The sequence below is a fragment of the Primulina huaijiensis genome, chromosome 6 (assembly GCF_012295235.1).
Source record: "Primulina huaijiensis isolate GDHJ02 chromosome 6, ASM1229523v2, whole genome shotgun sequence".
Taxonomy (NCBI): Eukaryota; Viridiplantae; Streptophyta; class Magnoliopsida; order Lamiales; family Gesneriaceae; genus Primulina; species Primulina huaijiensis.
The window spans coordinates 18,392,969-18,418,885 of record NC_133311.1 but is presented as its reverse complement, the minus strand read 5'-3'; the positions used below and the strand labels follow the sequence as shown (position 1 = coordinate 18,418,885).

General features: G+C 36.1%; 3 protein-coding genes across 8 annotated transcripts; all 3 read left to right on the top strand.

Annotated features, from left to right (window-relative positions):
- The first annotated feature begins 1,485 nt into the window (after window positions 1-1,485).
- Window positions 1,486-19,592, top strand: LOC140979953 (TATA-binding protein-associated factor BTAF1-like). 2 transcript variants are annotated; one of them, XM_073445622.1, is made up of 29 exons: window positions 1,486-1,612; window positions 1,980-2,177; window positions 2,588-2,682; window positions 3,440-3,657; window positions 3,813-3,867; window positions 4,101-4,182; window positions 4,948-5,285; window positions 6,697-6,805; window positions 6,877-7,444; window positions 7,786-7,918; window positions 8,012-8,080; window positions 9,625-9,836; window positions 10,939-11,179; window positions 11,413-11,583; window positions 12,109-12,531; window positions 12,665-13,102; window positions 13,220-13,339; window positions 13,412-13,894; window positions 14,617-15,155; window positions 15,507-15,999; window positions 16,074-16,142; window positions 16,927-17,031; window positions 17,169-17,381; window positions 17,464-17,727; window positions 17,812-17,861; window positions 18,052-18,161; window positions 18,225-18,307; window positions 18,789-18,998; window positions 19,256-19,592. In XM_073445622.1, exons 2-29 carry the CDS (start codon window positions 2,129-2,131, stop codon window positions 19,421-19,423), a joined length of 6,108 nt encoding a protein of 2,035 aa, XP_073301723.1. In that variant the 5' UTR covers window positions 1,486-1,612; window positions 1,980-2,128; the 3' UTR covers window positions 19,424-19,592. The 2 variants fall into 2 exon arrangements, with proteins under 2 accessions (XP_073301723.1, XP_073301724.1); XM_073445623.1 differs by having other exon boundaries at window positions 1,492-1,607.
- A 627-nt stretch (window positions 19,593-20,219) lies between these two features.
- On the top strand, window positions 20,220-22,809 carry LOC140979952 (uncharacterized). Of its 4 annotated transcripts, XM_073445621.1 has the most exons (6): window positions 20,223-20,464; window positions 20,865-20,991; window positions 21,378-21,448; window positions 21,529-21,618; window positions 21,716-21,980; window positions 22,054-22,809. In XM_073445621.1, the coding sequence occupies exons 2-6, from the start codon at window positions 20,883-20,885 to the stop codon at window positions 22,062-22,064; spliced, it is 546 nt and encodes a 181-aa protein (XP_073301722.1). In that variant the 5' UTR covers window positions 20,223-20,464; window positions 20,865-20,882; the 3' UTR covers window positions 22,065-22,809. The 4 variants fall into 4 exon arrangements, with proteins under 4 accessions (XP_073301720.1, XP_073301722.1, XP_073301719.1 ...); XM_073445619.1 differs by having other exon boundaries at window positions 20,220-20,424; window positions 21,716-22,809; XM_073445618.1 differs by having other exon boundaries at window positions 21,716-22,809.
- Window positions 22,685-25,917, top strand: LOC140979951 (uncharacterized). Of its 2 annotated transcripts, none has more exons than XM_073445617.1 (7): window positions 22,685-22,903; window positions 23,097-23,339; window positions 24,185-24,293; window positions 24,653-24,698; window positions 24,810-24,895; window positions 25,131-25,189; window positions 25,631-25,917. In XM_073445617.1, exons 1-7 carry the CDS (start codon window positions 22,824-22,826, stop codon window positions 25,734-25,736), a joined length of 729 nt encoding a protein of 242 aa, XP_073301718.1. In that variant the 5' UTR covers window positions 22,685-22,823; the 3' UTR covers window positions 25,737-25,917. The 2 variants fall into 2 exon arrangements, with proteins under 2 accessions (XP_073301718.1, XP_073301717.1); XM_073445616.1 differs by having other exon boundaries at window positions 24,176-24,293.

Sequence of the window (25,917 nt, the reverse complement as noted above, 5' to 3'; positions counted from 1 at the left end):
ATATATGAGAATGCAATTGAAGAAACTATAGAATATTAACATGGTGAATGGATAATGAAATTCTCAAATATCATATTTATAAAAAAAAAATATCAACATTGCATATGGTAGGAGACTACAGACGTGCAACTCACTAGCCGCCTCCTCAGCAGTTGGGGTTAGCCTTCCCAAGGAAAGCCAATAGCTAGGAACTTGTTTGCTACATGCTCCTGTTAAGGACGAGCGAGTTCCATGCTTGTGCTCTTTCATATTGACTCGTGTGATTCTATCTTTCCTCACTTCATCAATTATATGTTCACCGATTTACCTCATATCTCAACTTTTTACTCCCCCTTTCCAGCGCACGCTCCAATCCCTAGCCACAATCCCCCCTAACTAATTAATGATCTTCACCTTACCTAGAATAAATTAACCATCTTCATGTTTTTTCATGTCATTATTTATATGTACCATATAACAAGATGAAATTTGTAATTTAAGTCAAAGCAACAAAAAAAATAAATAAATCAATTGTTCTCAGATTGTAATTTGGCAAATTGCAAATACATCCCTTATGTTATTGCATAAGAGCACAAAAACCTTAGTGTGTGTATTAATGTGTTTTTATACATCTGTCACGTTTTTAACCCAGATTACTTATTCAACCATTTTAAACTTTAATCTATCTTTAATTTTTTATCACATTTTCTTTGATACTTGTATATAATTAATTTATTCATTATTTCGATAATAATTGTATAAGCTATACAATAATCGATATATTTTGTACTTGTACTGCATTGGCTAAATTTTCAGAACAATTTTATAGGGCAGGAAAAAATTCGAAATCCGAGTTGTCGGGATTTCTCTTGTCCCGATAAACGTTGGGAGAGGGCTTGGAAAACTAATATTACCCGACGGGATTCCTGACCCAATTATCTTAATTTTTTTTAAAAAATAACACATTATAATATTATTAACATATTGAGTTGAAAGGTTGTAATTTTAAATAAAATAATATTGGGTCGAAGTACATATAGAAATTGACCAACGAATTTAAAAGAAATTAACCCATAGATGATGATTTTAGGGTTGTAGTTAAACGATTAACTAATCCATCCAAACCAAAAAAAAAGTCACATAAATATATATTATAATTCAAATAAAACCATGCAAAATAAAAGAGAGTTTATAGTTAATTTTTGGTATATCTTTTCCCTACCCGACAACATCCCGAACTTTCAATAAATTTTCAGAACAATTTGATAAATTTTCCGAGAGTTATTGTTCTTCTGTGTCGGAATTTTGGGCCAAAATGTGAAAAAAAAATGTAAAAATAGATTGAAGTTAAAAACGTGTTCAAAAGATAATTTTGTAGAGTTTTTGGCTCGATTGTAATTATGAAACACAAATACCCGTTCATCAGAAATCAAGTCGGGTTATGACCCGTTAATTGAAACACAAAAAAATATTTATTTTATTTTTCGAGTTCTATATAAACCAGCACCATCCCCTGTTTCCAGAATCGAAACCCTCGTCTCCCTCGAATTTCTGACCTACAGAAATATAATTTTATCTGAAGATATAATACGGAAAAATCTGTCCAAGATATCGCCCAGGCGATTTTTGTTTGGTACGTATTCATCTCTGTTTACATGTTTTGTAATTTACGTCTTTAATAATATACAATTTCAGTCAAGGGTGGATAGACGGATCCGCATTAGATGCTTTGCAGTTGTTTCATCGACCTAGGAAAAGCAATTCGAATTTTTTCGTAGAATTCAGTTAAATTAGTTGGAACAGAACTGTTGTTGGGGGATCTTTTTATTTGCTTGTTCATAAGATGGTAAAAGTTCATCTGTTTTGGTAAGACGATGTTGTTGGAAGGATTTGTGAACTCTTAAAAATCTTCGGGAAAGGTTATATGTCAATCCATTTTGAATAACTGGGTTACTCATGTTTGTTTTTCCCCCTGATCAATATTCTTCAATCAACTGTAGGTGTAATGGTGTATTTACAATGCTTCCGAAGCAATGAGTGACATGCAAGCAATGAAATTTATTCGGAATTGTTCTCGGATGGCAGTCCATGATTATGTTATATATGTGGAAATAAGGTGGAACAGTGGAATTTAATAAAAGCATAAACCATGGCTCAGCAGTCGTCCCGTCTGCATCGTCTGCTTACTTTACTGGACAGTATCCTCGATGCATTTTAATGTGTGATTTATCGTATTTAACCGCACAAGTATATTTTTGCATGCATGTGTCTGTCTTGTATTCATGCTTCTTATTTGCGAGTTTAATTGTGTGGATATTTGTTGAAATTTCAAATATCTTCCCAACTTGAGTTGTTCTCAACATCATTGTTGTGCATACTTTTATGCTATCTTTCACTGGAGTCTGAAAATCTAAAAAATCCTCGCTTTTATTTTTCTTGTTATTACATGATAAAATTTTGTCCTACTGTTCTCTTTCAGGTTGTGTTTGATATACAGATTTAATTCAATTATCTCTTAAGATACAGGGATATCAGTCCTTTTTTTTTTTGTGACCTTTTTCCCAAAATTAGTGCCGAATTTGTCTGTTTGTCTTTAACAAATGCTAAGCTGGTTCAACCCAAGCGACAAGGTTTTCAGCAGCAAGGCAAATAGGGGAAATCGCCAAATCACATCCTCAGGACCTTATTGCTCTCTTGAACAAGGTACGGTTTTGTTGCATAGGTTTGTAGTTTTCTAAACAATTGCCTTTCTATTGGTTAAACTTGATTAATGGCATAACCAAACACTTTTACCTTGAGAATGTCTGTAATTCTCTCTTCATTGTGATGCTACTGGGATTTGATGTGCTGTCACATGGATACTTTTTGGCACAAGGTTCTTGTTTTTTTGGACGGGCTTGGACTATTCAGCAAACTTCTTGTTGACTTTTTATTAAGTTGGATTAGTTGCATCTGGCACCCACTATATACTTCTTTCTTTAATGAATTCCAACAGAAAGTTAGAAATTATTACTCTGTTTTAAGTGGAAGTTGATTAATTTTATCCAATGGAACTTTCAGTGCAATGATTCAAGAGAATAATAGATTACTTACGCTACATGTATAAAATTAATAGTTTTAATCCCTGTTGGTTAATGTCGTTCACATATTGTTAAATCCTTTCGTTTATGAAGCCAAAGTTTGCTAGTTAATTTCAATTACAATATGTATATCTAAATGCCAGTGCTTTAGGAATTTGTACCTTGTTTGATTTTATAAAGAGAATTTGTATGGTTAGATCTGATTTCTACCGTGTTTCTTCGTACGGCATGCCCATGTTATTCATTTGTTTGTTTGGATATATAATCTTTTCTTCTATATTTTAATATTTGTCACTGAAGTTTTGTGTACTCGTGAATTGTAGCAGGAGTAGTGCATTTCATTTTACGCCTGGAGTCTCACTCTTCAATTACTTGTGCAGGTGTCTCAATATTTACATAGTAAAAAGTGGGACACCAGAGTTGCTGCAGCTCGTGCTGTGGGGGCCATTGCAGAAAATGTCAAACATACGTCTTTGAGTGAACTCTCTAGTTGCCTTGAGGAGAAATTTTTAGAAGCTGGTATTCGTGCTACCTTTGATGAAGTGGTGATTTGGCCCAGTTACCATTCTAAAATTGTTGCTGGCACTTCTTTTAGAAGGTTTTTCATTCTCTTCGATATTTATTATATAATATTTTCTTCTAGTTTTCATAAAGCCTGAGCTATAATAATTACTTGTTTTGTTATTAAGAAACACCATCTCATCACAATGTTTTGTGAAATGTAAATTTCTTCCATGTAATTACCATTTGCAGTTTCGATCTGGATAAAGTGTTGGAGTTTGGGGCTCTGTTGGCATCCGGTGGTCAGGTACTTTCCCTCGTTACCCATATTCTTGTTGTAAACTGAAAATCTGTGTGTTCGCAAATTGTTTATATCTTTTGTTTGTTCATTTGTGAGGTAGCTGTATGGAGCTTCCAATCTGAGATTATTGTGAAGCAAAGTTTTTATTTCTCTTATGTCATTAATAGATATCTTATAAATAATTGGATGATAGTAAGCATGTTGCACCAGATATTGATTTTTCAACAACATAATTTCAGGAGTATGATATTGGAAATGACAAATGCAAGAATCCTAGGGAACGATTGAGCCTACAGAAACAAAATCTTCGGCGTCGATTAGGTCAGTGTTATTTTCTTGTATCAGTTTTATTGAGTACGAAGTGTCTCGATCAAGCAGTAACTTTTGGAACATATTGTTGTTACAATTCTTCTAAACACATGTATTAAGGTACCTGACGCATTACAATACTGCCTTGTTTCAAGAGCTCTCTTTTCAACAGAAAATTGTTTCCTCTATAATTTTTTGTTGAGATTTCTTCCATACATTTTTGACCTTGTGGATTGGAAGTTCCATTTAAACCTTGTGGATTGTTGAACTCTGCTAGGAGAGCAACAAATGTTGTTCCTAGGGTTGGAATCTCATTTTGAAAAGGGGCATTGGCTCGTGTGTTCCTTCCTTTTGCAGATGATTTCCATATGTGATGTACTGATGATTTGATTTTTCTGTGTAAAGTAGATCTGATCTCTAGTTGTATTATTTTATTCTTGTTTGCTCGTTGTATCCTCCCCAAAAGATTTCATTGTATGCTTTGATTTGCTAAAGCAAGCCAAATTATTTTACTCTTTTTGGCAGAATACTTTTCCCTTCTCTTAGTGATCCTCTTCAACGGATTCTTTTGCTGTTCAATCCCTTATATGGGTTCTAATTCTTTACCAGATGGCTTACAATTGAAAGTGAAACTTTGAGTCTGCTCTGTTTTCACTCACTTTCGGTTAAGATCTTTGGGCAAGTGGAATAATAATTTTTGATATTTGTCTTTCCATTTTTTGGTATGGTCTAATATTTAACTGCAATAATTTAGTTTATCTATCATTTCATTTGCAGGTTTAGATGTGTGTGAGCAGTTCATGGATGTCAGTGATATGATAAGAGACGAGGACCTTGTTTTGCACAAGTTTAACCACCCTGTAAATGGAATGGCTTCCCACTATTATGCGTCACAACCTCTGCGTAATATTAACAAACTTGTGACGAGTATGGTGCCCACCTCAAGATCTAGGAGGCCCAGTGCCAGGGAGCTGAATCTCTTAAAACGTAAAGCAAAAAATAATTCAAAAGACCAATCCAAAGGTTGGCCAAAGGATGGGTCCACAGAGGCAACCCAATCACATGATGCGATGGAATCCAGGACTACTTCCCTAGACTCGTCGGCTGCTCAAAAGGTGAATGAAGAACGTCTCAGTTTTTTTACCAATATTATTTGCAATAAGGTTGATAATTTCCATCATATTCTTTCTCAATCCTCATATTTTTGTTCTATCTGAAAATTTAGGTGTCATTTACATGTCTCAAAATTTGATGCTTGATGCTGCTTCTGATTTTAAAATGTGTACCCACTTCGTCAATGTTCTTTTCTTGGCATTTGTGGTTAATACCCTATGTATGCTTGTTTTATTTGAGCATCGTTCTGTTGACGTATTTCTTTGTCTCCAAAGTCCTTTGATTCTTCTTACTTTCTTGCTTGATGGCATTGAAGAAAGTTTTCCTGTTATTTCAATGTAGACTTTCTGGTTGCATTGTGAGCTCTTGACTCAACTTTCCATTTCTTTAATTCCCAGTCCATACTAAACTCACATTTGAAGTTTTGGTTGAAGCCTGAAATTGATTTAGGGTGAAAATGACACCCCTGTCCATTCTGATAAATTTAGAAAAATAAAGTCCTATGGTTCTGAAAACAAAGTAATGAAATTCTTTCTCTCTATAAGACAACCTTACAGCTCCAAAATTCTTATTTGCTAATAGAAATATCGGGAGCAGTCTGACACTCTTTAACCAACCAATTTAGAGACATGATTCAGGCTATGTCTAAGGGAGAGAATATGAATCTGTCAGCATATATGCATGTAAGCAACCCTTATACCGTCTAGAGTAGGTTTAACTTTTTCCAAACCATAGTTGTCAAAAACGCAAGGCACATTAAAGCGCTCAGGTCTCTTGGGGCTAAAAAGCGTAAAGCGAAACATATGCTTTATTTCCATAAAGCGCAAATAAAGCGTGATAAATAAAATATTCTACAAAGATAAAAATAAAATCAATTTATTTTAAAAAATATGAAACATTAGATATCAAATATTAAATCATCATCATTTTCATCTTCCAAGTATCAAATATTAGAATGTGAGGGCAAAAGGCGAAGGAGTGTGGGGGCAAAGGCGATGTGGGGCACAGACAACAAGATATTAGGGTATCCCCTGCGACATTAGGGTATCCCCTGCTCTATTTTTTAATAAATAGAGGAGAAATCGAACTTTTAGTGAGCGATTTCTCATCATTCATATATTTTATTTTAAAAAACTGTTTTTTTTTTTGGAAAGCACAAAACACACACAAAAAAGCGCAAAAAGCGTGCGCTTCATGGAAGCCGTGCTTTTTGGAGTGCATTGAAGCTCAGGCTGTGTGCTTTGCCATATCCGTCACAATACTTTGTCATTATAATTGCATATGTTTTCTCCTCTGTGCATGTTATGCCAAGCCTTTTCCTCTTCCTAAAATATCTCCCATCTTCTATTGACCTCGTAAGACTTTCTCTGGAGGACTACTAAGTGCAATCAACTGAAGAAGTTTTTGATGCAGTTACTTACAGAAACCATTTCCGATGATGACAATATCGAAAATGATGGAGATGGGGGCTGGCCTTTTCAAAGTTTTGTTGACCAACTCCTCATTGATATCTTTGACCCTGGTTAGTAATTACTTTTTGGAGCTTCTGATTACGGTAGTGATAAATTACACGTTGTCTGATTTTGTTACCAGTTTGGGAAGTTCGCCATGGCAGTATCATGGCTCTTAGAGAGATATTGACCTATCAAGGAGCTTGTGCGGGAATCCTTCTGCCTGAGTTCAGCTGTGCAGGTTCATCAGGATTTAATTTGGAAAATGTGAGAAGAGAGAGGGAAACAAAATTTGATTTGCAAGTCTCAGTTGATGATTCAGAGCCAGTTTTGAAGAGACCAAAGTTGGAGGATGTTTCTAGTTCAGTGTTTGAATCCACTGATGGAGATCTAAGTGCTTGTTCAAAAGTTGAAGGTGATGGAGGAGATGCTTTTCCCATACGTGCAAATGGAGAAACTGATTGCGGTTTTGTGAAGGGGGAAACACAATCTGGTATTGACAGCACATGCCATTGTGTATTAGATGTTAAGGAGACGAATAATTATTCCGAAGATAAGGAATTGACGGAGAAGATGACAACAATAAAAAAGATACCTCAAAACTCTGAATTGATGAACTTGATTATGGAGGGTAGGACTTCTTGGCTGAGAAATTGTGAATTTCTGCAAGATTGTGCAATTCGCTTCTTGTGTGTCTTGTCCCTGGATAGGTATGATTTGTTTAGTAAATGCTCACTACTTCTTCTATTTGAGTGGTTGGTGGTGAAGTTAACAGAAAAGTTCAACTACGGGGAGAAAAGGAACTTAATGACTCAAGCATGAAAGATATCAACTTGCTATAGCAGATACTTACATGTTAATTGTTATTGCAGAAATTCTTTGGTTTTCCTTTATCATGTATCAATATTCTTCAATTGGCTGTCATCCTAAACTTAATGTATTAATTTGTTCATATAATAACAAGTGGAATAGTTGTCTTTGGAAATATAAACCTTGAAACAAAGATCGAATTTATTGGGAACTTGTTCGATGTCATTTTTTTAATGTACAGATTTGGAGATTACATCTCTGATCAAGTTGTGGCACCGGTGAGGGAAACCTGTGCTCAAGCCTTAGGCGCTGTGCTCAAGTACATGCATCCAACTTTAGTGCAAGAGACGCTGAATATTTTGTTGCAAATGCAGGTAAACATAAAGTAAAGAATGTTTATTTGAACATTTTTTGTGAGACTCTTTTTCTTTATGCAACATTGTTTTAATTAGCCATCACGTTTTCAGCGTAGATCAGAGTGGGAGATTCGCCATGGGAGTCTTTTGGGTACTAAATATCTAGTTGCTGTGCGACAGGTATATAGTTGTGCTATACGACGCTGTTATTGGAATGCATTTTTCCTTCTGATTTTCTTGGCATTGTTCTTTTGGTAATTGCTCCGCAAATTTGATCTTAATATTGTGTTTTATCAGTTCAGAATGACAGTTTTAATGTTTTTTGATGGTACTGGTTTGGATCCATGTAAGGACCTCGTACTGTTGACACAGAGGTCATGTTAATGTGAAGAGATATACTTCACCAAACCTTTTGCAGTCAATTAAAATAAACTTCTGATTCCAATAGAATGTTGTTTTAGAAATCTGGAGTCATTCCTTGACCAACGGTGATATGACATCTGTGTTTATTGTGTGTTACCACAAATTTGCTGGGTAGAAGCAGGAACTGAACAGGAATTTTTGTCATATTAGATAACTTAATTGCTTAGTGCACTCTTTATGATATAGAATGTGTTTGAGAGAGATTTACTGATGTTGTTAGGTAACTAAAATGTGAGATGTCATCAAATGTCCTTTTTGGGAAGTTTTTGACATATACAATGCCAAAATGATCTCAATTTCAATGGCTGTGGTATTAGCAATTACTTGAGAATCGTGGATCTTGGGAGGAGCACGAGATTTCAACAAATCAGGTATGGGGGAATATTAAGTGACGAATTGAAGCTTGGCACTATAAGATAAAGACCTTAAGAAACCCCATTTGGTTCTTTTCTGATTTGGATGCCAATTTGTATTGAACTAAGTCATAGTTTGCGTGCTTTGTACGCGTAACTGAAAACACGAGTGTCAAGTCAAGTACCTAAAGATTGTACCAGATGATGTGTAGTCCACCTTCTGGTTGTACTATTGTAGATTTTCTTAATTAAGTTGTTTCTTAAAAAAATGTGAATACCAGCCTATACATGGTAGACGTCCCGATAATAAAATGAGCAAGAGAGTAATAAAATGAGCAAGAGAGTAATAAAATGTAGCTCCTTTATTCTTGTTCTTAGATATTATTTGATGCGACAACTTTATTGGACAATCTGCACCACTAAAACTTTTTCCCCAAGGAATAAAATGTAGCTTCTTTGTTCTTATTCTTAGATGTTATGTGATATTCATGGTTGAAAGAATTGTGTTGTGGAAAATCTTGAGACGGAGAATTCAACAAGAAAATCATTCTGTTGCATTTGAAATAGAGTTGATAATCCCGTCTTAAACCATGATTTTCATTCTCCTGGTCAAAATCTCGAGCCAGCCAGAAATTATTCAGAATTGTTTTACTGGGCTGATGCTACTATTTTGTATTACATTTTTGTGTCCTTTCCTTCATCTGTACGTCATATATTTTTTATGGATTTTGTTTCTTATAAATTAAGAAGTATTGCTTTTTTTTTTGTTGTACCGTTGCGTACCTAATTTTTTTGAGCTTCTTTTTTTCTTTTCTGTCCAGCTGTAAGTTTCTATCTATTCCCCGATAGATTACTTGAGCTGATCTCTTTGTACATTTTGTCCATTCATTTATAATTTTGTCAGTTTTGTTGCTTTGACGATGGCTAATATTCTCACTATGACTCTAGGAAATGCTCCATGATCTGCTTGGCCCTGTTCTTCCTGCTTGTAAAACTGGTCTTGAGGATCCTGATGATGATGTACGAGCCGTTGCTGCAGAAGCTTTATTACCGACATCAGCTGCTATTGTTTCTCTCAAGGGTCCAATATTGCATTCTATTGTTATGCTGCTGTGGGACATTTTGCTTAACCTGGATGATTTAAGCCCCTCAACCAGCAGGTACTGTGTTGATTTTATTGTCGTCTGATGTTCTTCTTGCTGGTACATCTGCTACTTTTTGGTAATCCTTTTCGATCTCTTTTTGCTATATTGCAAATGGTCTTTGAAAGTTCATTTTTTCCCACACTGTTTTTCATTCATCATTAGTTAAATGCCACAATATATTGTCTGTTTAAACCTCTCTTCTGTCGTATGATGATCCTCCATTTTTTACAAGACATTGTTCGGTTGATATGATTTTGTTTGACAGCTTTGTCAACCATGGCACTCCGCTTTTTCTAGAACATTCTAGACCTTCATATGGATACAATTCGACCATAAAGTCGTTAACTATCATTTCAGGGCTTGTTAAATTTATGAATCTATTTTTGTGGAATTTTTTGTCACATCTGTTCTTTCTCAGGTTAATTAGCCTTTCAAAACTCACTGTTTTCGCTACAGTTTTTATTTAAGCGCTAGTCCATTCTTTTCTACATTCATTATATTGTTCAATTTAAGGTTTGTGTGCTATGAAATATAACAAGGCCTTTCTAAACTCATTAGTGCATGGGGTTAATTTATTGGCTGGTTGGTCCTACCATACTGTCTTTTAATCCTCTGTTGTATTTTTCATTTTTGATTTTCTTTAACAAGAAAAATACAGTTTTACAGATGAAAAATAAAGATTTAAAAGTCAATATTTAATAAATCTGTACGACATAAATTTTAACATGCTGTTATTTATTGTGGGGACTTGGGGTTCAAATGATTGCTGCATTTTTTAACAGTAAGTAGTTTGTAGTGTGATGGATTCTGCATTTCTGGATTGAAGTCATGGTATGAGACTAGTTTTCAGTTTTTTATTTTATTGATGCTAGAATGTCTTTTGTGCTGTTAAAAATTATCTTCTTGCAAACTTCAGCTTACAATTAGTTTGTAATCAGTTATCAACTATGCAATGGTGGATATCTCGATTTTGTTACTTTGCTGGCCAAGTTGTTGCTTTATTGTGAAAGCCATTTATGAGTTCTGATTTTTTTTGGTTTTTATTAAATATTATTTTAAGTACATGCTTAAATGGAGGTTTTTAAAACATTCCTAATACTGTATACTGCTTTTGCAGTGTAATGAATCTATTGGCAGAAATTTATTCCCAGGAGCAGATGATTCCGAATACTTTTAGTATGTCGGGTTCCAGGGAGAAGCTGGAACTTGACCTTAATGAAAGCAGTCACACGGATGATCATGACGAAGGGACGAGTTCTCTAGAAAACCCTTATATGCTGTCAACGTTGGCACCACGATTATGGCCATTTATGAGACATAGTATAACGTCAGTTCGCTTGTCTGCAATTCGCACCTTGGTAGTTTGTATTCTTATATCTTACCTTTCATTTTCGTAACATTTTTGTCACTCTTTTTCTTTTTTCCTGCAACCTTGAATGAATTTTTTCAAAATCATTGCATTTCTTCAGGATATGAAATAGCTTGCTTATATCAGAAAAAAAAAACAGTGAATGCTGCTTTTATTTGCTTAAATTGGTTAGAAATTGAACTATGCATGACATGTAGAAATTGAACTATGTATGACGTGCAGGAACGTTTGCTTGAAGCTGGTCATAGGAGGAGCATCACTGATGAAGCTAGCTCATTTTGGCCTTCTTTTATCGTTGGTGACACTCTAAGGATAGTGTTCCAGAATTTACTGCTCGAATCGAACGAGGAGATTCTGCAATGCTCAGAGAGAGTTTGGAATCTCCTAGTCCGTGTATGCAACTTGCTCCGTAATCTCAGTGTTACTGATACTTGCCATTTCATCATTTTTCTGTCAGCCATTAATTTTATGACAGCTGTCAAAACACTCGATCTTGTTAGTTTCTCAATCTGTTGTTGACCCAAAGAATCTAGAAAATCGGTAATTTACAAACACAAAGGAAGTTTAGCCAGGTTTTTACTTTTTAAGTCTGGCAGTGATTGTTTTCACGTGAATCAAGCTTGATTTTAAGCACCTTAATCTTGCTCATTTAATATGATTAATTCTATTGTAAAAAGCGTTGAATCAGTAGTCCTGATTTCATCTTAATTGTTTAATGTTTTGATTGCCCCTCTTGCCCTTAATTCGCAGTTGTATAATTCTTTTTATAAAATTAATTTTGGCAGTGTAGATACTCAATTAAGCTTTATGTTGTGCATCATTGTCATATATTTAAGAATTAAGAATCATGGAACTGTTTTAATCTATTCATTCCTGCCTTTCTGGCTTCACTACTAACACAGTTCTTCAACTGGTTAGTGCCTGATGGAAGATTTAGAAAATGCTGCAAAATTGTACTTTTCTTCGTGGGTAGAGCTGGCAACAACTCCATATGGATCTCCATTGGATGCTTCCAAGATGTTTTGGCCTGTTGCTCTGCCTCGTAAAAGTCGTTTCAAAGCTGCAGCTAAAATTAAAACAGTTAAGCTTGAAAACGAAAATCACAAAAATAAATCCTCAGAATCCATGGAAACCATGTCAGCAGAGACAAATGGAGATGCTCCAGCAAGTTCATCAAAAATTATTGTCGGTGCTGATTTGGACATCTCAGTAACTTGTACAAGAGTTGTTACAGCAACCGCTTTAGGAGTTATGGCTTCCAAGTTAAGTGTTGCATCTGTGCAATATGTGGTTGATCCGTTGTGGAAGGGATTGACTTCTTTATCTGGAGTTCAGCGGCAGGTTGATTCTTTTCTGACAAAATCATTGATTGTATATCATTGACTTTCTAGTCTAATATAATCTTGGGGTTTGGGAAAAAGTGTTACAACCTTTTAGGCTGCTGATTGCTTTGTTTCTTTGTTGATTGTGTCAGGTGGTTTCAATGGTTCTTATATCCTGGTTTAAAGAACTGAAAGGCCTTTTGAAGTCGGATGAGGTTTTTGCTGGCATTTCAAATAATTTTCGGCACTGTTTATTAGATTTATTAGTTTGCAGTAACCCTGCTTTTCCTACAAAAGATTCTCTTCTACCTTATGCTGAACTCTCTAGATTATGTGGTAAGATGCGGAATGAGGCCAGTCAGTTGTATTACGCTACAGAGTCATCTGGCTTGTTCAGTGATCTTCTGTCAGGTACCAAGGTGGACCTTGAGATTATGACTGCTGATGATGCAGTGAATTTTGCATCGCAGCTCCCGTTTGTGAGCAATATGAACACCGGACTTGAATCTGATGGAAAGAATTTATTTGAGGAGTTAGAGTCTCTAAAGCAAAATCTTTTGACAACTGCCGGATATCTGAAATGTGTTCAGGTCTGTCGAAATATCTACTCTCTTTATCTGAAAGAACACATGCTCTGGTTTTGCATAGGTCACTGGCCACGGAAAAGATTTCTAATATTTCAATCTCTGCTTTTTGAGTGGTTGCAGAATAATTTGCATCTTACTGTCTCGGCTTTACTAGCCGCTGCATTTGTATGGATGTCAGAGCTTCCTGCAAAACTCAATCCGGTTATCTTGCCTATAATGGCTTCTGTCAAACGAGAACAGGTAATATAAAGGTTACGGTGTATCTTTATTGGGGAACACCAAACTTTGACTAAAATAGTGTTTTATTTTAAGGAGGAAATTCTGCAAAAAAAAGCTGCTGAATCACTGGCAGAACTCATCCATCAGTGTATTGAACGCAAACCGGGTCCCAATGACAAGCTAATCAAGAATCTGTGTACTTTAGCATGTATGGATCCTCGTGAAACACCCCAAGCAGAAGTCATGAGTTCTGTGGAAATAATTGAAGATCAAGATCTTCTGTCCTCCGGAAGCAGTAGCATTCGATCAAAGTCAAGAGTTCAGGTGCTGTCTACTGGTGAAGACCGATTAAGGCTTGAAGGTTTCATTAGTCGACGAGGATCTGAACTTGCATTGAAATATCTATGCTTGAAATTTGGTGGTTATTTGTTCAACAGACTTCCTAAGATCTGGGATTGCCTTGTTGAGGTCCTTAAGCCTTGTAATATTGAGGGACAGACACTGGAAGATGAGAAACTGATTGATCAAGCTATTAATTCCGTTAAAGATCCTCAAATTTTGATAAACAATATCCAAGTAAGCAAGCTGTCAAACTTCACTTGAGCAATTGTCATCTTAAACATCATGTTTAGAAAATGAATTAATCTGTATATTTTTTGGGTCTGGGGATGCTATTGGTCGTGTTGAATTGGAACCAAACCGGAATCAGTTAGATCGGTTCTACCTGGGTTGAACTGGTCAAACTAAAAAAATTGGAATTGGTTAGGAAAATGGGTAGTTCTGAAAAAGGTTAAAAAACTAATGGTTTGGTATCTCTTTTGAGGCTCTAAACTCGTTTAAAACCATAGTGAATGGAGCTGGTTTTATTGACCAGCCCGGTCAAGACGAACCAGTTATTAGACTTTTGAAACCATAACCAGTTCTACCTGTTTGAATCAGTTCGGTCACTAGCTCTATTACAATTACTCTAGTTTAGAGTTGGTTAAAGAAACCTTCTATTCCCAAAAACAGCTCAAAAAAGTTCTGAAAGTAGCGGTTTTTGCAAAGTCTTATAACTCACGCCTTGAAGGTCTCTTATAGTTTCTGGTCGGTGCCTTTATTGGGTATTAAGCTGAAGTCTTGTGGAAGTTAGTTCCTCATTTATTTACTTAGGTTCAATCCTCTTCTTGCCCACTTCACTGGAAGATAGTTCTACTGGTTTACTGTATGATGACGTGCGATTTGTTGAACATCTTTTTACTCCCATCCTAAGAAGATTTTTGGCTGCTCCCATCTAATACTTCTACTCTTCTGTGCAGGTGGTTCGTTCTATATCTCCTCTACCGGACGCAAGTCTAAGACCCAAACTTCTCACTCTTCTACCTTGCATTTTCAAATGTGTGCGCCATTCTCATATTGCCGTAAGATTATCTGCATCAAGATGTATCACGGCAATGGCCAAGTCTATGACTTTGGATGTCATGGGTATGATAATTCAGAATGTTATTCCTATGTTAAGTGATGTGTCATCTGTACACGCTAGACAAGGAGCTGGCATGCTTGTTAGTTTGCTTGTTCAGGGGTTGGGTTTGGAACTGGTCCCATATGCTCCGTTGTTGGTTGTTCCTCTTTTGAGGTGTATGAGCGACTGCGATCATTCTGTTAGGCAGAGTGTGACGCATAGTTTTGCTGCCCTAGTACCTTTTCTTCCGTTGGCGCGTGGTGTCTCTCTGCCAGATGGCTTGACTGAACGTTTGTCTAGAAATAATGAAGATGCACAATTTCTGGAGCAACTAGTTGACAATTCTCACATTGATGATTACAAGCTCTCCTTTGAACTAAAAGTGTCTTTGAGGAGGTAACATTTTTTTATCTTTTGTTGGCAATTCTCGCGTTATTTTTTGAGGTGAACAGTTTTGAATGAAAGGGAGTGCAAGGAAAGCTATTGCCTTTTTCCATCACTAATTTCTATTATTTTGTTTTAGTTCGAATTTCAAATTCTACCATTTGGTCTCTAGTTAATGTTAGCTCTGTATTAGTTATTTTGAAGGTTGCCTGTGCATAAATCCCTGTTTTCTGGGTATGAAATCATTATCTGCTGGTACAAGTAAATTCAAGTTTTATTATCTTGTCTCACAAATTTGTGGTTCTAATTCAACAGTACATCTAGGTTGTTAATGACTTAATGTGCTTATTTTTGTGTTTTCAGGTATCAACAGGAAGGTATAAACTGGCTAGCTTTTTTAAAGCGGTTTAATCTTCACGGTGTTTTATGTGATGATATGGGTCTTGGTAAGACCCTTCAAGCATCAGCAATTGTGGCATCTGATGTAGCAGAGCACATTGCTGCAAATAATGGCAATGACTTGGTACCATCTTTGATTATATGCCCATCAACACTTGTTGGACACTGGGTCTATGAGATAGAGAAGTTTATTGATCCTTCTCTGCTAACAACACTTCAATACATTGGTTCTGCTCCTGAGCGCTTGTCTTTGCGAGTGCAATTTGATAAGCATAATGTCATTGTGACATCATATGATGTCGTCCGCAAAGATATTGATTATCTCAGACAGGTTTACTGGAACTACTGCATCCTGGATGAAGGGCATATTATTAAGAACTCGAAATCCAAAGTCACAGTTGCTGTGAAACAGTTGAAGGCTCAGCATCGCCTCATATTGAGTGGAACACCAATCCAGGTTTGTCATGAAGCTCAATTTATAATTACTTTTTAAGTTTGTACTGCTGCTGATTAATCTATATTGGATTGCAGAATAATGTGTTGGATCTGTGGTCTCTATTTGACTTCCTCATGCCGGGGTTTCTTGGAACTGATAGACAGGTATTTTGCATTGCTGCTTTCCTTCATTCTTTAAAATTGTCTTTTTTTGCGTTTATCTGTGGCAATATTAAATCTTATATTTCAGTTGGTAGAATGAACATAGTAGCCCGAAAGCAGAAAAGAGAGGCCTTGTTTCTGGTTTTGAATTTTTTGTTTATTGTTTCTCTGGAAACAAATGCATCTCTACGTGAATATACACTCACATATGTGTTTGTTATTTCTGGCGAAATACAAAAGATAGAAACAGTCAGCTTCCAAGCCTCCAAAGTCTGAAAATCAATCCTTGTGTAATATTTTGATTATGTGTTTGTCAATGCTGATATGCTTTTAAATGCTCAATGTACAGTCACTGCACTCCAATGCCATGCAGCGCTGAAAAATTCCTGAACTGTTTTGAATATTTTGCTGCGTAGTATTTGTCATGTTGTTTTTGATATTTCTGGTGCTAACACTCCGAAGAAAATCTGTGAAGGATTGTTTTATTCGTGCCTGAACGTGAAATTGTGAGGAAATCCATGGATTTTATTCTGCTTCCAGTGAAGTTGTGGAAAGTGGATATGAAATAAAAACTTGAATTCTGTAATAAGAGCATTTTTCCTGTTATCTCGTCCAATTCTCCAGCAGTGGTATTTCAAACATAGACACTGACGGACTAAGACTTTCCTTATTTAAGCTGATTGCAATGGTGACTGGAAGTGGTTCTTTTCCGAGTTGTAATTCTATAAATTATTTCTTGCACATATGATACACTATGATGCTAAAAAAACATTTGTTACTTCTACAGTTTCAAGCTACTTATGGAAAACCCCTGTTAGCTGCCCGTGATCCTAAATGTTCAGCAAAGGATGCGGAAGCAGGTGCCCTTGCCATGGAAGCATTGCACAAGCAGGTTCATGATTTATTAAATCCACTTTCCTGTTCCCGCTATCCGTAATGATTTATTAAACCCACTTTCCTATTCCCGCTCTCCGTACTTTTTGTCTCAAGTTTCTTTTATGTGCTCTTATATGGAGTTTGCTTGATTAGGTCATGCCCTTCCTCTTACGCCGAACAAAGGATGAAGTATTATCTGATCTGCCAGAAAAGATCATTCAGGACAGATATTGTGATTTAAGTCCTATTCAACTGAAGTTGTATGAACAATTTTCTGGTTCACAAGTTAGACAAAAACTTACAAGCATGGTTAAGCTAAATGAAGATGCGGGTGGGGCACCTAAGGCATCTGCTCATGTTTTCCAGGTAAGATGAGAGAGTGGCAACTGGTACATTTCCATTATATTGTTTTTCCTTTTTTCCCTCATTTCATTTCTTTCAATTTCAGGCACTTCAATACTTATTAAAAGTCTGTAGTCATCCATTGCTTGTCCTTGGCGAAAGAATTCCAGAGACACTCTTGCCTATGCTGTCAGAACACATTCCTGCCAATGCTGATATCTCTACAGAGCTTCATAAGATAGTACATTCTCCTAAACTTGTCGCTCTTCAGGAGATAATGGAAGAGTGTGGGATAGGTGTAGATACATCAAATTCTGAGGGCAACATCACTGTTGGCCAGCACAGGGTTCTAATATTTGCTCAGCATAAAGTAATCACACCCTTTCCTCTTTCAGATGATATTTTCTCCATTGTATTGTGTGCTTCCCTTGGTTAATTTTGTCCATTCGTGCAGGCCTTCTTGGACATTATTGAGAAAGACTTGTTTCAGACTCTCATGAAAAAGTGAGTAGGTCCTTACTGATATTTCTTGTGGGATAAAAACTTGAAGTTCTCTTTCCTATTGTTTTTTTTCCCTGTAGTCATTTATTTTCCTTGAAATTTCTCGAGAATTGTCCTTCCCAAGTAATTTCTGGGAACGAGCCTTTGTCCCCCTTTCTCTATTGTTATTTAATTGCTTTTTGGCTAAACACAGCATTACATATTTGCGGTTGGATGGATCGGTTCAACCTGAAAAACGCTTTGAAATTGTCAAGGCTTTCAACTCAGACCCAACAATTGATGTTCTACTGCTCACGACCCACGGTACTACTTTGCAATTGATGATTACATAAAAACCACCTGTAAATCTAATGAATGTTGTTGTAGTGGGAGGGCTTGGTTTGAACCTGACATCAGCTGATACCCTTGTTTTCATGGAGCATGACTGGAATCCTATGAGAGATCATCAGGTAGGGATCTGTGTGTTCTTTCTCACAGCTTGTTCTCGATTCATTTTCTAAATAACTGTTCTTCAGTTTCATTGTTAGGAGAAAAGATATGTAGAGACCCTAGATCAATGGTAAAAGTTAGTAACTTAAAATCAGTTTACACTATATGTTTGCTCTGAGGCTCGACTAGTGCATATTTATCTGATCTGAAACAATAATGTAACAATTCCTTCGTCTTCATGACTTGTGTTTGACTAAATTGTTGGCATGACATTTCCTAATGTTTGATTTTCTGTATATATGGTAAATCATTCCTTTGCCTTAGAAAGGAAATTGGCAGCAATTAGAATGGAAAATAGTATCCTTTCTTAGATGGCTTAATTTTTGTTTTCTTGATTCTTGAATTTTTCATTTCTTGTTATTTAACAACAAAGTCTGCACATTTCTTTCAATTGAATAAGCATGATTTTGAAAACATTATCTCCCGACAATAAACTTGCAGGCAATGGACAGAGCACACAGGTTAGGCCAGCGGAAAGTTGTTAATGTCCACCGTCTAATCATGAGAGGCACCATGGAAGAGAAAGTTATGAGCCTCCAAAAGTTCAAAGTTTCAGTGGCAAATGCTGTCATAAATTCAGAGAACTCCAGCATGAAAACGATGAATACAGATCAATTACTTGATCTGTTTACTTCTGCAGAAAGCAAAAAGGTATTTACTTAATGTTGTCAGTTGACTCAGTTTTCCATCGTTTCTGATGTTGTTCCAGGGTATGCTGGAAGCAGGAGCCCATAAAAAAAAAAAATTCAAACATGAAAATTAAGATGATCTAGGTTTAGAACTTTGAAATACATTAAGTTACTTGTCAACTAAATTAATGGATGCTCCCCCGAAGCCATATGCCACAAGCTTCTAACCAGTTTAGCCTGTTTCTGTGTTCAATATTTTGTTTTTGTTTTGTTATTCAGGGAGCAAGAATGTCAACATCTTCAAATGGAGTTGACACTGATGCAAAAGTACCCGGTAGGGGCAAGGGACTAAAAGCCATTCTTGGTGGGCTAGAAGATCTTTGGGATCAGTCACAGTACACTGAGGAATACAATCTAAGCCAATTTTTAACAAAATTAAATGGCTGAAGTACGCACAGTGTATGTATGTGCTTTCAAGATTTTGGATTTGAGGATGCAACATAAGTGCATCATTTTGCAGTGGGTACACGAGCTGCATAGATGTGCAGAACTGTAAATTTTCCATGGTCACAGGCTCACAGCTCCAATTTTCAAGGATAAGTTATTGTCGTCTTTCCCCTGTATTTTCATGTTAGTTCCCTCTATTTTTATCAATTCTTTTCCTGCAATTTAGTGCTTAAAAGAAGCGGTGCAGAATTAGTTCCTGGGGTTTTGGTTGGGCTAGTTGATGCAATAGCTCATTGAGGGTTAAAGAATCTGTAAATTTTGGATACTGTAAATACACACCGAGACATTTTTTCTTTTGGAATTGGAATGAGATTGCCGCAAGATTAGTTATGATTTTGGATACTGTAAATAACAATTTATTTACTTTTCAAAATGTTTTCCTTTGTGTTTTAATTTCGTCTGAATTGTTTTAGAATTGAAATACAGTTAATAACATATACCCATAGATTCAAATTTAATCATTTTAATTATGATTGAACAAACCTTAAAATGTATGAATCTATTCTATCAGTTTGTTTAAAAGTAAATAAATTGTTCAAAATTTATCGTTATATATATTTATATTCTTAAACGGGTCTCGAGCGGATTCATAAAACTCGTCACTAAATGGGTCTTTTTGATCGGATTTAAACCAAGCCCAACAAGATTTGTTTAATTCGAGGTGGGCCTATTGTCACCTCACCCAAACTCGATCTTATATTAGGCTAATGGGCTCGATCATCTTTAAATTTGTTGGGCTACATTTTATATTATTTCTCATTCTTTCCGAATACGCCGTATCCTGCCTGCCTAACCTCTGTTTCACATCTCCGCGGCGCGGCGGCGTAAATAACCGTCTGTTGGCTTATGCAACGTCAATCATCATCACCATCCCTAGTCCCTATCACAACCTTCCCCGAAACAGACCGATCCGCCGAAGTTTTGTATATTTCAATTTTCAGGTTTAGTTTCAGTATCCAAGGTTTTTATTGCCCGTTTTAGGTAAAAATATGCTTCTTGCAGGTTTTCTGTGTACATACTTGGATTGTTAAAAAAGAGTCGCTGATAGCTTCACGAAGGATTGGGTTTTTCTTAAGATCTTGCCAGTTGGGAAAAAAACATAATTATAGTTGGAGACAGAAATGAGTTAGGTGGCACAAATTAGAAGGCGGAAAGAAACAGAGAAATTTGGGTGGGAAATTCAGATTATACTTGTTTCCTTATGCTGTTCTGCGAGGATTTCCTTTTGTAATTTATAATTTTTGCCACGAATAATTTGTGTCAGCAATTCATGGACGTTATGTTTGTTGTTTATCCAGTACATCACAATTTATATATTTTGATTTCGAAATGTTTTTCTGAGTAAGGATGTTATTTTTTCGTTTTCCTTTCGCCTTTGCAGCTAAGAAGAAGAATATAAATGGCTACGAAGGGTCAAGGAGTCAATGTACGACCTTCGGCTGCTGCTGAGGATTCCAAGGAACCCCAAATGGATATCAAGTCTATACTGAAAGATATCAAGTTTCTGGGTATTTGGAACATTTAATATTTTTCTACAGTCCAATATAATGGTTGTTTCATGTAGAGTCTTAAAATTTCTTGGAAAGATGTTGCAACAGGGCCTACCTCTTTGGCTTGAAGATGGTGCCCTTGTATTCTTGATACGGCAATTTCACTTCTGTGGCATTTGGACATCGGAGAATCACTGATTTGTTCCTTACTGTTTTGATTTTGATTTACTAATCTAGATGTGTATCACTAGTTACAATATTATTTGGTTCAACCTATTCTCTATTTCTTGGAACTGTCAACTAGACATTTAATAGAGATCCCAAATTGAGGGTGTTTTTGTTTCCAAACTGTATGAATTAGTTACTTGTTACCTACTTAGTACACCTCGATGAATGTATTTCAGGATCTTCTCATATGACATGGAAACAACAGAAGGACTTGGAGAACAGCAAAGTAGTCTCTCTCGGTGGAAAGGTGCCTTCACTCGTCCTTGGGTTGTCGCTGCATAATTGAGCTATGAATTTTCATATATTAACTATTTATCTCACTGACAGGCCCCAAAGAGGCAACAGCTACCGCTTAGTGTGGCACGGGTTACAATGAAGAAACAGAAGAAGGAAAGGGAAGAAAAAATGCATGAAGAGGTTACCACCAACATTTTCTTCAGTTTTATCCCTTTCTGTGATTACGTGATATCGTATGCTTTTCAACAATGACATTGCTAAGCAATTGTTATTTCAGAGTGGTGCCATACTAAGACGATTTGGAGTTTATGCTAGCAGCAGTTCCAGTAAAGAGGCAGTGAAGAGGCGTCGACCAGAGGACCGAGTGTTCAAGACAACTGAAGGATACTTCAGAAATGGCATCCTTGATGTCAACCACCTGCTAAAACGCTCTACTCCTAGAGTTAATGACAAAGACATCAAGCATGCTATCGGTAAAGGGGAGAAAAAGAAGGGTCGAAAAAAGTGCGAGGGTAAAGGAAAAGGAAAAGGAAAAGGAAAAGGTAAAGGTGGCGGTAGAAAACGACACTAAAATTCTCAAGAACTGTATTATAGCTATTCTAAGAAATGGAGAAGAATTCTCTTAATCCATCTGCGAAGGGAGCATTTAGCCTTGCTTTTCGGTTGAAAATTCTGTACAAGTTATATTCTGCGTTGCATTTTGTTTATTAATCTTGAAATTAGGTCTTAAATTTATTGTGTCCTAATCAAAAAATAAGAGCACCACCGTGAATCTTTAGAACTTACTGTTTTCAAGGTATTTATGGTGTGGTCTTGAGAACGCTTCAAGTTCCTTACAAAACAAAATCTAGTCTTATACCAATGCTAGTGGCTGATCAAATTTTTTATCAAGTCATACAGAAGAGTATGGTTGTGGACAAAAAAAAAAGAATTTCTTTTTCATATCCCTTGATTTGATTTTAGTATAAAGTTAGTTCGATTTAATTCTAGTTTTGTGTATGTTCAGGTTGGCTCAATAAACAGGAACAACCTGATTTGAAAATTTCATAAATTGTGGAAATTTATATAAAGTAATATTTATTCTACAAAAATCGGAAAATAGAAGGAAAGGGGAAAAAAGCTCTTATTCTTTAATCCCCTGCGATTTTCTTTTAAAAAAAAATTGGAATATAGTTACAGACTTTCTACTTAGATATTTATATCGGGAAGTCAGAGATGTATGCATTCATAGGAGAGCAGTGAGGCTAAAAAATTGGTTTCCCCCAACCGCCCACCTCCAAAGCTTAAAAATTTGTGGAAAAATCGACCTTTTTGTTTCCTCCTGTTCATCCGTGGCACTTTAAATATACCATAAGTGATCAATTATATGTGTTAAAGAAATATTGATGGCAGCAACTAAGTACCACTCTGCATCTTCTCCATTTCTTGGCCATCTTTTTCAAGAATCCTTCTCCTTCATAACCAGGTACTTTATACCGTTTCAGTCGTATTCTGTTGTGTGCGTGTGTTTGTGCTGGGACAAAGTGGAACGAGTAAGTATTGTTAGAAAATGATGCTTCAAATTAAATATTTTTTAAGCTCGAAGAGCTGCTGATTAATCGTTTGAGTCCTTTTTTCATTTTTTTTTTGGCTAAAGATTGAATATTTAACGTAATTAGGAAGAGAAATGTGGGGATGACAGTGAGTATAAAGAAAGCAAAGTTGTCAGAGTCAAACGTTAAGAGGGCAAATCTTTCTGCAACCAAGAAGGAGCGAGTGAAGCTCCCTGATTATGGTGATCCTTATGGAGGCAATACCGTTTACCATATTAGTAAATTTTTTAGCCATCCTTCTGGGATTGAAGCGATCTTGAATAGAAGGGCCTTGCAGAGTTGTCAGTCCCTTGATTCCAATGTTTATAGGTAATTAATTTTTATTTTATTCGTATGATGTATGATAATTTTAACAAGAATGGACACAGAAACTAAACATAGTAAATAATAGCATTCTTACCCGGGCCTGAAATGTGAAATTTCTTCATCCATTGGCAAGCGAGATTTTGATGAAGTTCTGCAACAAGGTTGATGAAAATTGTATTTTGTGTAATATTTGATGAGAGGGTGCGATGGTTTTCTCACCATGAATGGGTGGACCCTTGATATTTGTTGGGAGGGAATTATTGTACTTTCATGAGGTGGAACTTATGGTAAATTACATGTGTATTTGAAATATTTTCATTTGAGAGACCACCATCCTTGAATTTCTGTTGAGTCCATCTCAGGCATCACAAACTGTTTTCTTCGGAATTTCTAAACTTTTGCTCTTGGTGTCTATGTTGAACCAAGTGACTGAAATATTGCTTAATATGACATCTCTCAACGTTACATGATTCAAAAGCTACGATTTTGTTGTCCCTAATAAATGACCACGTGCACCATTCATGTCTGTTTAGTAACCAAATTTTTATTGAGTATCTTGACTAAAAACAATGTTTTAATCGGAAAAGTTGCGAAACAAAGTTTTAGCTTTGTCCTCTCTTGAAATACCACAATATTGGTTTAAAAAGCACTGAGAAAAGATTACATTTTATTTCATGCACAGCTAATATGATCGAGTTTAAGCAAATGTATTATAATACAGGCGTATCAATGACTCTTATAAAACTTATTTTCTGATTAGCACCAACACATAAATTTGTATCATGTCATGTAATTGTTGTGTTCCTTGTACAAAGATTGTTGTGGTTAATTGATATCAGATATAACAGGTGCATGCTCCCTCAGATCCAATTTTTCAATTTTGAGGTTGCTCCAGTTTTAGACTTGCAAGTAACTCCAACAAGTGAAGATTGCATAGTCGAGATGTTGTCTTGCAAGGTGAGCCAATGAGATGTAAGTAGAATTACCTTTTGGTTCACTAAGTAGTTCCAAGTTTATACAAGAGTTCAGGCTCGATCCCCACCATCTTTGTAAAATATATTGGTTGATGAATTTTGTTGGGTAGCACCAACTGGCACAGTTGTTCTATCTACCACAACAATCAAATCTCACTGTTTTATACCGCTGTATGATTAAAAAAAATTTGAATTGTATCAAGACCTTCAACCACATCTTTGAGTGCAGTGATAAGGATAATTATTCAATCTTGTGACGCATATCTCTTGGTTGGAGTGTTGACTTTGATGCTTCACAAATTTCATTTTCTTTACATCATGTTGAACTTTCGCGGAATGCAGTTTGAAGGTTCTGAAGTAATGAAACGCCAGAATGAACACTTCTCAGGTACATTTAATTTGGTAGTTTATAAATTTTGAGAAATCGAATCTTGCTCCATCATTCTGCATCTTAGTGACATTCATCAGACCTCCACAATTTGTTTTCAAATCTTTGCAGCTTTCATGAGGAACCATATAAAATGGGAAACTGTTGATGCTAGACCATTTTTGGACTTCGATGTGAAGTTAAATCTGTCACTTGAGGTTGTTACTTGAGCGAAATATCTCCAAGTTTATTATACCCTTTCATGCTTAAAAAGTCCATTTTGTGAAGCAATTGAATTGCAGGAAGCCCGCGTAATAAATACATGTGTTTGTTACATAAAGCCAGTTATTTTATCAGGAAGCCTTGAGTTTTTGTAATTTTTGAATTATTTTTATGCACCATGGTGTAGCTTCCATTGCTGGTTATTTCATATTGATGATGGATTTTGTGCAGATATATACACAACCATTCATGATGCTGCCTGTATCAGCTGTGGAGGGTCCTGGAAATATGTACGTACCAAACAAATTGCATTAGTAATTTTCTAACTTTTAGTAGCTCTTCTTGGCATTTTCCGTTTCGTGTCTTAGTTGCAAATTCGTCGAGTCGGTTACATATCCCCTCTTACACATTATGTAATGTGTCAAAGTTTCGGCTCAAAAAGTACATGTCGGGATAAAATTCTAGTTCTTTTTCTTTGAATCTATTATGTATTTTTCTAACGTACGTACAACTTTTTAATCTAATTCATTATCCTGCCAACTTTAATCCCTCGTCTGTCTGTACAGTCGTACATTCACCTTAGCATTTTGCATAGACTGAAACACATCTTCGAAATAGGTAGCTAATTTTACGTCCGAACATCCACCATCATGCTTGGCACTATTGGTTATGAAATCTGCAGAACTCATGTATTTCCACCTTGTGAACATTGCATGTCTTGTGGTTTACAGAATGATGCAGGCCCTGGTGGACCAGTTAGTTCCATTGCTTGTGCAACAGCTGCTCCAAGATTACGAGGATTGGGTTCATGCCCAAACCAAACACATTGTAAAGTGATTCTAAACTCGTTGGATTTCACGTCTCCTTGAAACTTCGTAACATTTTATCTACAGGAGCAAATTATGTTAATTTTACAGGGAGCGAGTGATCAGAGGGTAAGACAATCTCTGTAAAGCAACAATTATGTCTTTGCATCGTTGTCGTGCTATAGAGATGCTACTAGATCAAATATGGTTCA